The sequence below is a fragment of the Notamacropus eugenii genome, chromosome X, assembly GCF_028372415.1.
Source record: "Notamacropus eugenii isolate mMacEug1 chromosome X, mMacEug1.pri_v2, whole genome shotgun sequence".
Lineage (NCBI taxonomy): Eukaryota > Metazoa > Chordata > Mammalia > Diprotodontia > Macropodidae > Notamacropus > Notamacropus eugenii.
In genome coordinates this window covers 21,741,648-21,756,718 of record NC_092879.1, presented here as the reverse complement: position 1 = coordinate 21,756,718, position 15,071 = coordinate 21,741,648, and the positions used below count along the sequence as shown (strand labels likewise).

Genomic DNA, 15,071 nt, shown 5'->3' with positions numbered 1-15,071 from the left:
TGAAGATGCTGAGAAGGGTGAACCATGTAACTCTTGTATTATTTCTGTTTTCTTTTTCCAAGGGGAACAAAGTTTGGAGTGAGAGTGGAAATGTTTAGCAGACAAATTGGGAAACCCCAATAAATGAAATAATGAGAAAGCATCTACACTGTCTTCAATCCTACAGTACTGAAAGAACTATAAGCTGGGGTTCCTGATCCCCTCTTACTGCTATTTTCTCTCACCTTCCCTCCCCTCCCCTCCACTCCCCTTCTCCCTCTGTACTATTTCGCTTGGGGATCTTATCTATTCTGATAGACAAAATTATCATCCTCATGCGGATGATTCTCAGATCTGTTTATCCAAACCTAATTTTTCTGATGACCTTCGGTCTTGTATTTCAAACTGCCTATTAGACATTAAAACTGCATGCTCTCCAGACATCTTAACCTCAACCTATCTAAAACTGGCCTCACTGTATTCTCCCCACCCCCTCCTAATCCTCCCTTCTTCATAACTACCCTTTTGTTGTTGATGACGCAACCATCCTCTCAGCCACCTGGACTTGAAGCTTCAGTACCATTCTTGACTCCCCACTCTTCCTACCCCACTCTGATATCCAAACTCCCTCACCCACCCTGATACCCAATCTGTTGCCAAAGCCTGTTGAATATCCCTTCATAATATCTCTATGTTCCCTTTTCTCCTCTGACATTGCTACCAGCATGGTTCAGGATCTTATCACCTCATGCCCAGACTGTTTCAGTAGCTTGAGGTCACTCTGCCTCAAGTTTCACCTCATTCTAAGTATCTCCTTCACTCATTTGCCAAAGTGATCATCCTAAAGTGTGGGTCTGACCATATCACAACCCACTAAATAGCCTCCAGTGGCTACCCATCACCTCCAGGATCAGATTGAAAGTTTTCTGTTTGCTGTTCAAAACCATTCATTACCTGCTTCCTTCCACTTTCCCCACCTCCACTCTTTTTCAATCTTCTTAGACCTTACTTATCTTCATGTACCTTTCAATTCTGTGACACTGGAATCCTTGTTGTTCCCCACACAATACTCTTCATCTCCTGACCCCAGGCATTTTTACCGTCTATCCCCCATGCCTGAAATGCCCTTCCTCTTTATCTTTGCCTCCTGGCTTCACTGACTTTCTACCATCACCTTTTGTAAGAAGCCTTTCCCAATCTCCTTCAAGTTAGTACCTTCCTTCTATTGATTAGCTCCAATTAATTCCATATATAGCTTGTTTGTACATATTTGTTTTCATTTTGTCTTTTCCATCAGATTGTGAGCTTTGTGAGAACCTCTTGAGAGCAGGGACGGTCTTTTGCCTTTCTTTGTATCCCAGTCACTTAGCACAGTGCCTGACATATAATAGGAACTTAATAAATGTTTATTGACTGTTGTGCTTTAAGATTTGCAAAGCATACAAACATGATTGTATTTGTTGTTATTCAGTCATTTATTCATATCTGACTCTTTGTGACCCCATGGACCATAGTACACCATACTGTTCATTGGGTTTTCTTGGCAAGGATACTGGGGTGGTTGACTATTTCCTTCTCCAATGGGCTCATTAAATCCTTCTAAAAACCCTGGGAGATAGATGATATTGTTGTCTCCATTTGACAAATGAGGAAACTGAAGCAGATAGAGGTTGATTTGCTCAGGGTAATACAACAAGTAAGTATCTAAGGCTGAATTCAAACTCAAGTCATCCTGATCTCAGGTCCAATGTTCTATCCACTACACCACATAATTAACTCTATATTTTAACAAAGAATTCCCCCAAACCTATCATGATTATTTTTCTTATGGACAAGTTGGAGAGATGTGATCAAGATGATAGCACAGCCAGGTGAATTTGAACCTAGTTGAGTAAGCAGCACAAAAAGTGAAGATTAATGGCCCAATGTGAGAAATGGTCTTTCTGGGAAGGCCTCAGGGTTAAAGGCTTATAGCCTACCCCATTTAACATTGTTGTCAATTGCTTTCAAAAAGGTATGAATACCATACTTACCAAATTAAAGTTAGGAGAGAAAGAGAAAGTATTGGATGCCAGAATTAGGATTGAAAATATTTTCTTTCCTGGATCTATTTTCTCCATTGTAAAATGAGAGTGTTGGACTACATTACCTCCAAGGTCCATTCCAGCTCTAATAGGTATGAACTCCTTTGCTGTCCCAGAAGTGTAGCCCGGGGATAAAACATTACAGATGAGCACTCTTGGTCTTGATGAATCTGGTATTTTCAGTAGCCAGGTTGTCTACTGGACTGAACTGAGAATAGGCTTGAAGAGTAATTCTCCTTGGAGATATATGAAACCCAAGTAAGAAAAAGGCAGAAAAGCTACAGCTCTTTGTTTCCTGTCAGTCTTGTTACCTGCTTCCCTCTGGTCACTTCTTGAGGACCTGAAGGTGGTGCTTGACTTGGTGTGATTTCAAGAAAGACTTAGAGAAAAGTGAAAAGGGAAAGAGCAGAGCCTCAGTGACCTTCTGCTAGTGTATTCCAAGATTTGACTGAGACTCTGGAAAGCATAATTCAGAAGCCTTGTGATCAAATTCTGGCTTCTCCCCTGACTCCACCTAAAGAATTGATTTTATTGATTGCTCTAGTCCTAGTCTTCTCTTCCAGGGACTGTGAGTGTGTGTGTGTGTGTGTTTGTGTGTTGGAGAGACTGTACAAGAGGCTCTCCATCCCTAACCCCCAACTTTTTAAAAATTGCTTGATCATGTCATGAGGATATACAGAAATTGGGGACTGAGCTAGGGTCCTTGGAGCTCCCAGTTTCCAGTCTAAACCTCTGTTTTCCTGAAGTCTCAGATAGGGGAAGGTTCTCAGCAAACTTTATGATAGTGCATACCAGCTAAAGGTAGACACCTATACATAGCTCTTACTGCAGAACCTGACTGGAAATGCTACCAGGTATCCTCAGGAATTTCCCAATATCCTAGACTTGAATGGAGGAGGGGGAATGAATTTTTAAAGTGCTTTTTTTGGTGTTTTTTCTTAAACAGCTTACATGCCTTGATAGTATCTCAGTGACTTTTTGTTAAATAACTGAGGATTGAGGGAACACTGGAAGAGGACAACTGAGGATAATATGAGATTTGAAAAATCTCACAGAATTTCCCAAATCTATTCCCTTTCTTAGAAAAAAAATTGAACAAGTCTTATATGAATTTCCTAAAACCACAGACCCAGATGACTTTGTAAACATTTAAAGAACAATTCCAATACTATATGAACTGTTTGAAAAAAAAACAGGTAAAGGAGTATTACCAAATTCCTTTTATGAAGCAAATATAATTTTAAAATCTAAACCAGGGAGAGAGAAAACAGATAAAGAAAACTATAGACTAATTTCCCTGATGAATATCAATGCAAAAATGAAAATAAAATATTAGCAAAGAGCTTACAGCAGTATATCACAAAGATCATATGATTGCTATAATCAGATGGGATTTATACCAGGAATGCAGGGCTGGTTCAATATTAGGGAAACCATAAGCATAATTGACCATATCAATAACAAAAACAACATAGGTTCATGATTATATCATGAAAAAATCTTTTGACAAAATACAACACCTATTCCTATTAAAATACTAGAAAGCATAGGAAGAAATGTAGTCTTTCTTAAGAGCAAGCATTATCTGTTATTAAGATAAACTAGATGCCTCCTGAATAAGATCAAGGATGAAGCAAGGACATTCATTATCACCATTATTATTCAATAATGTATTAGAAATGCTAGCTATAGCAATAAGAGAAGAAAAAGAAATTGAAATTAGAATGGGCAATGAAGAAGCAAAACTATCACTTTTTGCAGATGATACGATGGTTTACTTAGAGAATGCTAGAGAAGGAACTACTTGAAACAATTAACAACTTCAGCAAAGTTGCAGGATATGAAATAAACTTACATAAATCACCAGCATTTCTATATATTACCAACAAAGTCTAGTAGGAAGAGATACAAGAAGAAATTCCATTTAAAATTACTGCATATAAGATGAAATATTTGGGAGCCTACCTGCCAAGACTCACACAGGAACTACATAAACACAATTACAAAGCACTCTTTACAGAAATAAAGATAGATCTAAACAATTCTAGAAATGTTAACTTTTCATGGGTAGGCTGAGCCTATATAATAAAAATGAGAATATTACCTAAGTTAATTTACTCAGTCACTGTCATACTAATCAAACTACCAAGGAATTATTTTATGGAGCTAGAAAAAGTAATAACAAAGTTCATCTGGAGAATCAAAAGATCAAGGATATCAAGGGAATCGATGAAAAAAGAGCAAAGGAAGACAGTCTAGCAGTACTAAATCTCAAACAAAATTGGTAATCATCACAACAATTTGATCTTGGATAGGAAATAGAGTGGCTGGTCAGTGGAATAGATTAAGTATGAAATATTCAGAGGCAAATGAGCACAGTAACATAGTATTTGATAAACTCAAAGTATTTTGATAAACTCAAAGATTGGGGCAAGAACTCACTAATTGATGAAAACTGGAAAGTATTCTGGCAAAAACTAGACATTGATAAACATCTCACTCCATAAACCAAGAAAAGCTCAAAATGGATTTATGATTTGAACATCAGGGGTGATGTCATAAGTAAATTAGGATAACATGTAAAAAAAATACCTGGAGTTTTATGGTAAAGAGTTCATGACCAAACAAGAGACAGAAAAGATTGTGGGAGGTAAAATGGATGATTTTGATCATATTCAATTACATTAAAAAAAATCTCATGAAACCAAGATACAGCCAAAATTAGAAGAAAAATAGGAAACTGGAGGGGCAAGAGGGAAATTTTATAGCAAGTTTCTCTGATAAAGGTCTCAATTCTCAAATATGTAAAAAGCTGAGCCAAATTTTTAAAAATAAGATCCATTCCTCAATTGATAAATGGTCAAAGGATATGAACAGGCAGTTTTCAGAAGAAAAAAAATCAAAGCTGTAATCATACAAAAAATTGTTCTATATCACTGTTGGTTAGAGAAATGCAAATTAAAATAACTTTGAAATACCACCTCACACCTATCAGAATGACTAATATAATAGAAAAGGAAAATGTCAAATGCTGGAGGGGATGTGGAAAAACTGGGACTCTAATGCACTGTTGTTGGAGCTGTGATCTGGTTCAACCCCTCTGGAGAACCACTTGAAACTATGCACAAAACTATGTATACCCTTTGACCAGCAATACCATTTTGAGTCATACCCCAAGGAGATCAAAGAAAAAGGAAAAGGGCCCATATGTACAAAAATATTTATAGCAGCTGTCTTTGTAGTGGCAAAGAATTAGAAATTGAGGGGATACCCATTAATTGGAGAATGTCTGAATAAGTTGTGGCATATTGATGTGATATAATACTATTGTGCTGTTAAGAACTGATGATGGAAATGATGAAGCAGATGGTTTCAAACTTATATGAATTAATGGAAAGTGAAGTGAGTAGAAGCAGGAGAACAATGTACACAGAAGCAACAATATTATAATGATAATCAACTGTAAAGACTTAGCAAATCTGATCAATACAATGATTCACAACAATTTCAAAGGACTCATGAAAAATGGTATCCTCCTCCAAATAGGGAGCTGATGAACTCTGAGTGCAGATTGAAGTGCATGTGTGAGTATGTGTGTGTGTGTGTGTGTGTGTGTGTGTGTGTGTCTGTGTCTGTGTCTGTGTGCGCGCGCAAGTGTATTTATTTTTCTTGCTTTCTTCTCGCAACATGGCTGATTAAGAAATATGTTTTGCATGATGTCATATGTATAATGGGTATCATATTTCTTTCCTTCTCATTGGGTGGAAGAGAGAGTGGAGGAAGGGAGAATTTGAAACTGAAAATTAAAAAAATTAAACAAAGGAAAATGAGGATTGATATGCCTATGAATTCATTTGCCAATACCTTTTCCATCAAACAAAACCATATCTCTCTCATCCTCAAAAATCTTACCATCCCTGCTACCTTTCAAACTATATCTTTCATTTTCTTTGTGGCTAAACTCCTTGAGAAAACCATCTACATTTGCTCCCTTTACTTCCTCTCCTCTCACTGTCTTCTAAGTGTGTAATATGGCTTCCAGTCTCGTTACTTAACTGAAACTGCCCTCTGCAATGTTGCCAGTGATCTCTTAATTACTCAGTTGAGGATCCTTTTCTCAATCCTGATTCTTCTTGACCCCCCCTGATGCTTTTGAAACTGTCTGTCACCTCCTGGATACTCTCTTCTCTCTGGGTTATTATCATGCTTCTCTCTCCTGCTTCTCCTCCTTTCTGACCACTTCTCAGTCTTCTTTGCTAGTTCTTTATCAGTGTCCTGCTTGGTAACCATAGATGTTGCCCCAAGGCTAGAGCCCCCTTCTCTTTTCATTTTATACTATTTTAGTTGTCAATCTCACCAGCTGCCACATACTCAATGATCATTTCTGTAGCTGCTAAATCCATAGCTCTAGTACCCATCTGTCTGTTGAGCTTCAGCCACACATCTCTAATTGCCTCTTGGATATCTAGACCTGGATGTCTTTTAGGCATCTCAAATTCAATATGTCTAAAATAGAACTCATTCTCTTCCCCCCTCCCAAATGCTCCCCACTTTGGAACTTCCCAATTACTGTTGAAGGCACCAATATTCTTCCAGTCACCCAGATTTACAGTCTCTGTGTGATCTTTGAATCATTCTCCCTTACCCAGATCTCCAAACAATTGCCAAATCTTATCATTCTACTTCTGCAATATTTCTCCCACATCTGTCTCCTCTCTACTCATGCAGCCACAAGCCTGGTCCAGGTCCTTATCACCTCCTGCCTGTCCTATTTCAACAGCCTTTAAACTAGTGTGCTTGTCTCAGGTTTCTCACCACTCTAAATCCATCCTCAGTTGCTAAAGTGATTTTGCCCTAAAGCTTCTCTGATTATGTCATACACTAGTTCCTCCACTCCCACCCCCAGCCTGAGGAGCACCAGTGGCTCGCATTTGCCTTTAGAATCAAATCTCCTCTCTTTGGCATTCAAATTCCTTTACAAACTTGTCCCTTCCTATCTCCAGTTTTCTTTTATTTTAACTTCCTCCATGCACTCTATAACCCTGTTCCTCCAACATAACATTCCATCCCCTACCTCCACATCTTTCCACTGGCTGTCCCCCATGCCTGTAATGCTTAGCCCCCTAAGCTTGGTCTTTTGGTTTCCCTGGTATTTTTCAAGACTCAGCTCAAACTTCATCTTCTGAGGAAAGACCATCTCTAGTCCCTGAAATGCTAATGCCTTCCCCTCTCAGATTACCTTCTTCTATTCTGTACACACATCTGTATGTACACATATATGTATGTATATGCATACATAAAGTATGTATCTAATTATTCACAATTTGTCTCCCCAGTTAGAATGTGAACACCTTGAGATGGCTTTTCTTTTCATTCCCAGAGTTTAGCACAGGTCTTGGCACATAGTAAGTGCTTAGTAAATTCTAGTTGACTGAGTGACTGACTGTCATCTGAAGAAAAAGAAGGTCTGGAGAGGGAATATGTAGTCCAAAAATTGTTGCTAGCTGGGTGATGATTTAGAAGTCATGTCTCCTGGCTCCCAGGGCAGGGCTGTTTCTACTACACCTCTCTCCTATGTCATTCTCTTGTGCTTTTGAGTCGATGATAGGGGTGAACTATGGACTTTGTTTCTAAAACAACACCCATCCATTTCCCTTCTCTAAGCTCTCTTTCAGCACCAGTCCATGGATAGTGCACCTTATAGTTCATATAGTTCAGCTTCCTTATTTGACAGGTTTGGAGGGGAGTGGAGGGTTAGTGGAGCTTCATTCCACCCACTCTTTGTGGCCAACAGGAAGGCTGGAGACACTGAAAGGGAAAATCTGATGGGTAGGTGGATGAAATAGGTCAACCCTATTTTATTAGGGGAAGTCCTTACCCTCATACTCATACCTCCCAACCCCATCTCAACCCTACAACTGATGCACCTTATGGGAAGAAGCTGTGAAGTGGTCATGTACCACCTATGTGTCCACCCCACTCATCTCCCCCAGATAGCTTTTTTATTACACTAAATTGCAAGGACCCATCCTGTGATCCTTGAGTTGTTTCAGCCCAACTCTAGCTGCTTCTTCACAGGTGGCTGGTGGGCAGTTGGTCATGGCCGAGAAGGTGCAACTTGAGGCCAGATTCCCCCCCCCCCCCCCATTCAAGGATGGATCTGACTTAGGCCAGCCACTGAGGGTCATGGGAGCTCAGGACATTCTTTACCTCTTGAGGGGGAAGTGGGACCTGAAAGTACTTGACTTATCACTGTCTAGCCTGCTAGGGACTTTGATAAGGTGGGGGGTAGTGGTTGTGACTTTAGAAAGGCTGGCTTTGATGTTTTTTCCCAAGAGGAAAGAAGGGGTTCATAGGCTTCCTGGACACTTTGGGCATTGTCCCTTTTTTTGTCATTCATGGTTTGTTTTATTTTTCATTCCTGAGTCTGGCAAGACCTTGCCTTTCCCCTCTCCCTCCCTCCTCCCCAGTGGGAATGAATGAACACCATCCACCCAGTCTGCCCTTGCCTCAAAAAAAAAAAACCACACACCACAAATATAATTGATTTGCAGATAAAAGACTTTATTTTGCACCACAACCGGGCACAAGATGGGAGAGCAAGCAATCCAAGTCTTTTAAAGAATTTACTATAGATACATTGCGAGATACACAGGTGGAGATAGCAGGGGAAAGGCTTACTGAGTTCAGAACATCCATTCTTGCACCCGCCTCTATCTCTTCCTGGCTCCCACAGCTACTGCCTGTAAACACTCAAATTCCCACCCCTTCCAATGGGATCCTGATACTTTCATGGGCAGGAACAGTAGGGGGTAGCTCCCTTTGAACCTGGGAGGTTGGACTGGACTTGTGCTTCTAATGGTCCAGGAAGGAGAGGGCCTTCCAAAGTGCAATGCAAACTCTACAAAGATTGGGAGTAGGGGAGTCAGCCACCTCTGGAATGACAATTTAAAGCCAAAGTGACAACGACGCAGAGATCATTTTTTTTTTTCGAGTCCTCCCGTGACTCCATAACCTTCCTGAGAGGGAGGGAGCAAGCCTGCAGCCTCCCCAGGTGACTTGCTTTGTAGAACTCAAGACTTCTCCCAGCCGGGAGCTCTCCATACTTGCTGGTGCTGAAATACAACGCTCCAGAGGTGCTTGGGGCAGAACGCCCGTCTTGGACTGGGGAAGGGAAGTAGGGAACAGGCTCTGGGAGGGAGGAAGAGAGCGGGGACAGCAAGGGAGAAGCCTTCCCCATTTCCAGTCTAGGAACCCAGACCTAATCTTCCCCCAGGAGATCCTGGTCTTTCCCTCTTCCTAGCCTTGGGTCCCTTGGAAGGCTGAGGGGACACTTCCCCACGCCCCCATCTCGAGTTGAAGAATTTGGGGATAGTGCTTCTGCTTTCACCAGCACATAGGCACAAACACGTACAAACACGCACAAATGCGCACAGAGCAGCCAGCGTGAAACCGCTTCAGAGTTGGAGCGGGTAAGAGCATGGAGCTGGGTTGGGGAAAAAGCCTTGCACCCCGGGAGGGAGGCAGCAAGGTCAGGGGGCGAAAGGCCAGAGGTTGATTCCATCACGAGGGGCCAAGTCTGCCCTGGAAAGGGTCTCCCACTCCACCTCTCCCCACTAAGCTCTGTGCTCACACTGACCCTCCACCTTCGGTGCTCCCTGCTCCTCCTCTGACCTAGGACCTCTCAGCCGAGAAGCCCTAGGCTCGTCGACCCCACTCTCTCCTCAGACCCCTCGACATTCCTCAACCTCTCCTCCCGGACCCTCGCCCTACTCCCTCGCCCCGAGCCTCAGACACTGCTGGTGGCAGCCCGAGGTCGGGAGAAGAGGGAGCGCAAATAGGTGGTGTAGGCAGCCGACAGAGACCTCTGAATCTCTGGGTTGCGGAAGCCGTAGACCACCGGGTTAATGGCCGAGTGGCAGGCGGCTGGCAGCGCCAGGTAGTAGGTGTAGACCTGCGGATAGGTAGGGTCAGCCACCATCGCGTAGACGGCCAAGGGCACCCAGCAGAAGGCGAAGGTGGCCAGAATCAGCGAGAGAGTGGACACGCCCTTGCGAGTGCTGGACATCAGGCAGAAGGCGGACGGCATGGGAGAGCCAGCGTTGTTGACCATGTGGCGCTGGACAGCGATCTGCTGCGCGTGGCGGAAGGCAACCCGGCAGATCTGCAGGTAGAGATGCAGGATAAAAGAAAAGAGGAACAGATAGGAGACAGACAGCCCGGCCGCCTGATCTTTGGTCAGGGGGCTCAGAACGCTGCAGGTGTCAGGGGTGTCCAGGCAATGCCATCCCATAGCGGGAAGAGCGCCGATTCCGAGACAGGTGAGCCAGAGAGCCGCTAGAAGACCACAGGTGAAGGGCAGAGTGCGTTCGGCCTGGTAGGTGAGAGCGCTGTACAGGGACAGGTATCGATCCACCGTGATGGCCAGAAGACTGCAAGCCGAGGCAGAGAAGGCAGACAGCAGCAAGCCGGCCAAACACAGGGCTACAGCGTCGCTCACCGGATCCATCACGCATCGGACAACGAAGTTGGCCACCAGGCCCACGCCAGCGAGCAGGTCGGCCAGGGCGAGGCTACCTATAAGCATAAAGGTGGGAGCCCGAAGGCTGGGAGTACAACAGAGAACGGCCAGCACTAGGGCGTTCTCGCAGGCCATGACTGTGCCTGCTGCGCACAGTGCGATGTCCCACGGGCTCACCCCCTCACCACCTCCCAGACCTCGGCCACGGCCCATCGGCCAGGAGCCGTTGGGGGGCCAGGGACTGCCGTCTGGCGGTGGGGGAGGTGAGGCATCCGTGGCAGTGCTGGGGCTGGTGCCTGGGCCAGGGCTGGAGCCCGTGACGGTGGAGGCATGGAGCAAGAGCTGGAGAGGCGACTGAAGAGGAGACTGGGTCGGTGGGGGGACCATTTCTGTGGAAAAGAAGGCAGAAAGGAGAAAGACGGATCAGGGGCTGGGGCTGAGGGGCGGGGCAAGGAGAGAGGGAAAGGAGCAGGGGGGAAGCAATGCCGCCTCTGGACTCTGGGGAATTGGGGAGGGGGAAGACCATGGGATAGGTAGAAGGGGCCTGAAGCTGACCGCCCCACCCATGACCCTTGGGGGCGCCACGCTTTGGCAGAGGCAGAGACCAACTGCGCTTCTGTCTGTGACCCAGGGTTACCATCTCTCCATGTTTGTCTGGTGGTCGATGTCTCAAATATCTAGGGGACTGTCTGCCAGCGTCTCTAAGTCACAATACTGCACTTCACGTCCTTTCTGAACCTAAGGTTCTCTTTCTGTCCGCCTCCCTAAGTCCCAGGTTTCTTACTCGAGGTCTTTCTGTGTCTTAAGGTGCTTTCTGTCCATCTCTCTAAGGCCCCAGAGTGTCTTTCTGTCTGTTCACCCTTCTCTGTGTCCCAGGGCTTGTGTCTTTCTCGCCCTCCACAGTGCATTTCAGGGTTTCTTTCTGTCAATTTTCTAAGTCCCTCGGTGAGAATCTGTCTCATCTGTCTTCATCCTCTATGTGTGGGTGTGGTTGTTTGACCCCACAATGGTCATGGGTCCCCTCCTCCATCTATCTCCCTAGTTTCAGAACCCCGAGGAGTCTATCTGTCTGGATCCTTGGTTTCTACCTCCTCAACACCCTGGGGAACTATCTTCCCCCCGGAGAGCCACCCCTCAAGTAGGTGGCTGAGGGAGAAGTCGGGGTTCAGCAGATCACTTTGTTTTAGGGGTTTTGTTGGTGGTGGTGATGGTAGTGTTGTGGTGGTGGTGGCGGCGGGGTGTGAGTGTGAGTGTGTGTGTGTGTGTGTGTGTGTGTGTGTGTGTGTGTCGCGCGCGCACCCGTGTGTGTTTGGTGCAACATTTCCCTGGACACCGCTGCAGCCGCTGCAAAGACACCCAGCCTGGGCGCTGCGCTCTGCGCGGAGCCGAGGTGGGCTACCTTCTCCTCCTGGGCCGACTCTGGGAGCTCAGCCCAGCCTGCCCCCGGTGCTCTGCCCTTGGCTCGGTGGCAACCTGCGGCTAAGGTGTCTCAGGGCTCGCGGAGGAGGCAAGTGTTCTCCAACCACCCTTACCTGTTCCTTGGGGGAAAAAAAGGACGTGCCCCCCACTGTTCGCCCCAGCCTCCGCCCAGCCCCGATCGGGACCATGGACAGAGGCTCTCCTACTCCTCCCACATCCAATGTTCCGCGATGCCATACCCTTGCTTCCCACGCCCCTTGCCCTCCACTCCATCGCCCCTGATTTTCCGTTCCTTGCCACCTCCCGTATCCCTGCCCATTCCGACCCGCGCCCAGTCTGGAGTCATGCAATACCCATCTCTTACTTGGGCCGGCTTGACCAGCCGGTCCGGTCCCAACGATCAAGGCTCAGCGGATCCTTTGAAGACTGCTGCTCCTTCCTCTTCCTCTGATCAGTCTCGGGATCTGAAGCCTTACTCCGTGGTTAAGGCTGCTAATAAAGCTATGGTAGGTATTGACTCGCACTTAATATTCTTACCCTATTGGGTCTGCTGATAAAGCTCACTGCTGACGTCAAAATGTTCTCTTATATTCATGATGGGCTCTAAAGCCTGCGAAGATGAGGAGGTGGGAGCAGAATAGCAAGGAGGCGCTCGCGCATCCCCCCTCCCCTCTACAGCCCCTCACAAAGAAGCTGAGCAGCCTTCTCTCCACTCCCCCTCCCTCTGTACTTCCTCATCCCTCCCCACTCGCTCCAGGGACTCTTGGATTCTGTTCGGGGGCGAGAGGGAGGGAGGGAGGGAGAAAGGAGTGGAAAGGAAAGAAAACTGATTTGGGAGTCAGGCAACCTGGCTTTGAATCTATGTTCTGCTCCTTTCCTCATGAGACAATATGGATTAGGGGACAGAACTTTGCATTTGGAGTCAGTAGACCTGGGTTCACATCCTACTCTGCCACTGTGTGACCTTCGGCAGATCACTTTACTTTTCTGGGCCTCCTTTTTCTCCTCTTTCAAACGAGGAGGCTGGCCTCTAAAATCCTTTGCAGCTCTAAATCTAGGATCTTGGTATCTGCCAAGTACTCTGAGGAGGCTGTTTAGGTCCACCAAGATATATGCTTATAACTAGGTGATCCAGTCAGGTGGGATCCCGAAAAGAGCTGACCAATGGCCACATGGAAGGATCGGAATTCCTCTCAGCTTGGCAGAGCTAGGAACAATGGCTGGTGGATGTTGGCTCAGTGTCAGTGTGGGAAGCTGATTTATGGGTTTTATTGTTTTCTGTTGGGTGGAATAAAAGCTGTCCTATATCTGATATACACTGATACCTTGAGGTGGGGACCCTTTTACTCACCTCTGTGGAGACTTAGATGCAGGTTATATTTGAGCTGCATTCCAAGATTTCCCAGAGGCCACTGGGAAGGGGAGGCATGAGCCAAAGAGAGTAGGTGTGTTTTTAGGGGCTGCCTACAGTTATTTCAGTCATGCCCAACTCTTTGTGACCCCATTTGTGGTTTTCTTGGCAGAGATACTGACTGGAGTGGTTTGCCATTTCCTTTTCTAGTTCATTTTACAGATGAGGAAAACTGATGCAAACAGGATTAAATGAGTTGCCCAGGATCACACAACTAGGAAGTGTTTGAGGCTAGCTTGGAACTAAGGAAATGGAGTCTTCCTGACTTCAGGCTCAACACTCTATTCATTATACCACTTAGATGCCCAATGGGCTGCCCACAACATCGAAGGCAGCTAGGTGTCAAAATGGATAGAATGGGGCCTGAAATCAGGAGGACTCTTCTTAGTGAGTTCAAATCTGGCCTCAGACACTTTCTGGCTGTGACCCTGGGCAAGTCACTTAACCCTGTTTATCTGTAAAATGAGCTGGAGAAGGAAATGGTAAACCACTCCAGTATCTTTGTCAGGAAAACCCCAAATTTGGTCACCAAGAGTTGGACATGGCTGAAATGACCAAGCAACACTAACAAAACAACACTGGACTCAGTCTGGGCCATGACTTAAATAAATATGATCTGCCAAGACAGTTGAACTATATTGAAATATGCTTTTCAGCAGAGAATTCCTTTTCACTGGATTTATTCAAGTAAAGGTTGAATGATTGAAAAAAGAATTGTCAGTGCTGAAAGGGACATCATCTAGTCTACCCCACATTTTACAGAAGAGGAAACTGAGGACCAAAGAGGAAAAGCAATTTACAACATGAATTTGTGGCAGACCTGGGTCTCGAACCCCTGTTTCTGACTTCATGCCCAATGATCTTTCCATTTAATCTACTCCTTCACTTGTTGGGAGCAGTTGCAAGGGGGATTTTTGCTCAGGTAGGGGTTTCATTAGCTACCCTCTGAGGTCCACTCAACTCTGAGTTTTTGTGATTGCCTATGGAGGATGAGAAACCTTACGGGGGAAGGGTGCCCAGAGGACCTTCCTACCAGGGGCCAGTCTAAGCTCACCCACTTCAGCTCCAGTCAGGGTGCAACTACTGCAGGAGGTAAGAGCCAGTATAGGGCTCCAAAATTGCTGTCAACTCCTGAGTGTCCCTCTGGGTCAGGATCAAGGCTGTGTCTGCTTCCACCCCTACCCTCCCGTCTCCCCACCCTCCCCCACTTCCATCCACACCTGGTTTACACCTCATAGGCACAAAGTCACCAGTATGTGAATTATACTTGAGCATAGCTGGTTCTGAGTGATCAGCCTAGAGCAAGGGTTCTGGAAACTTAGACTGCATACCCAGTGGTGTGGGGGGGGTGAGAGGAGGATTCTGGATGATGATCCAAAGACTCGCTCTGAGTCTTATTAGGTATGAGACCCTGACCAATTCTCTGGTCCTCAATTCCTTCTCTGAAAGATGAGAGAGGGGTGTGTGTGTGTGTGTATGTGTGTGTGTGTGTGTGTGTGTGTGTGTGTGCGCGCGTGTGTGCGTGTGTGCGTGTGTGTCTGTGTCTGTGTGTAGGGGAGTGATCAACCAATCAGAGGATGGAATGAGGGGTCGTAGCCCACCCTACCTACAATAACCAATCATGAGGCTTGTCTCCAACCCAACCACACCTACCCTT

At 45.7% G+C, this 15,071-nt stretch overlaps 1 protein-coding gene across 1 annotated transcript; it reads right to left on the bottom strand.

Moving 5' to 3' along the window:
* Window positions 1-9,421: 9,421 nt before the first annotated feature.
* On the bottom strand, window positions 9,422-10,971 carry LOC140515564 (G-protein coupled receptor 12-like). Its single transcript, XM_072626355.1, has one exon. The coding sequence runs from the start codon at window positions 10,969-10,971 to the stop codon at window positions 9,853-9,855; it is 1,119 nt and encodes a 372-aa protein (XP_072482456.1). The 3' UTR covers window positions 9,422-9,852.
* Between the last annotated feature and the right edge of the window lie 4,100 nt (window positions 10,972-15,071).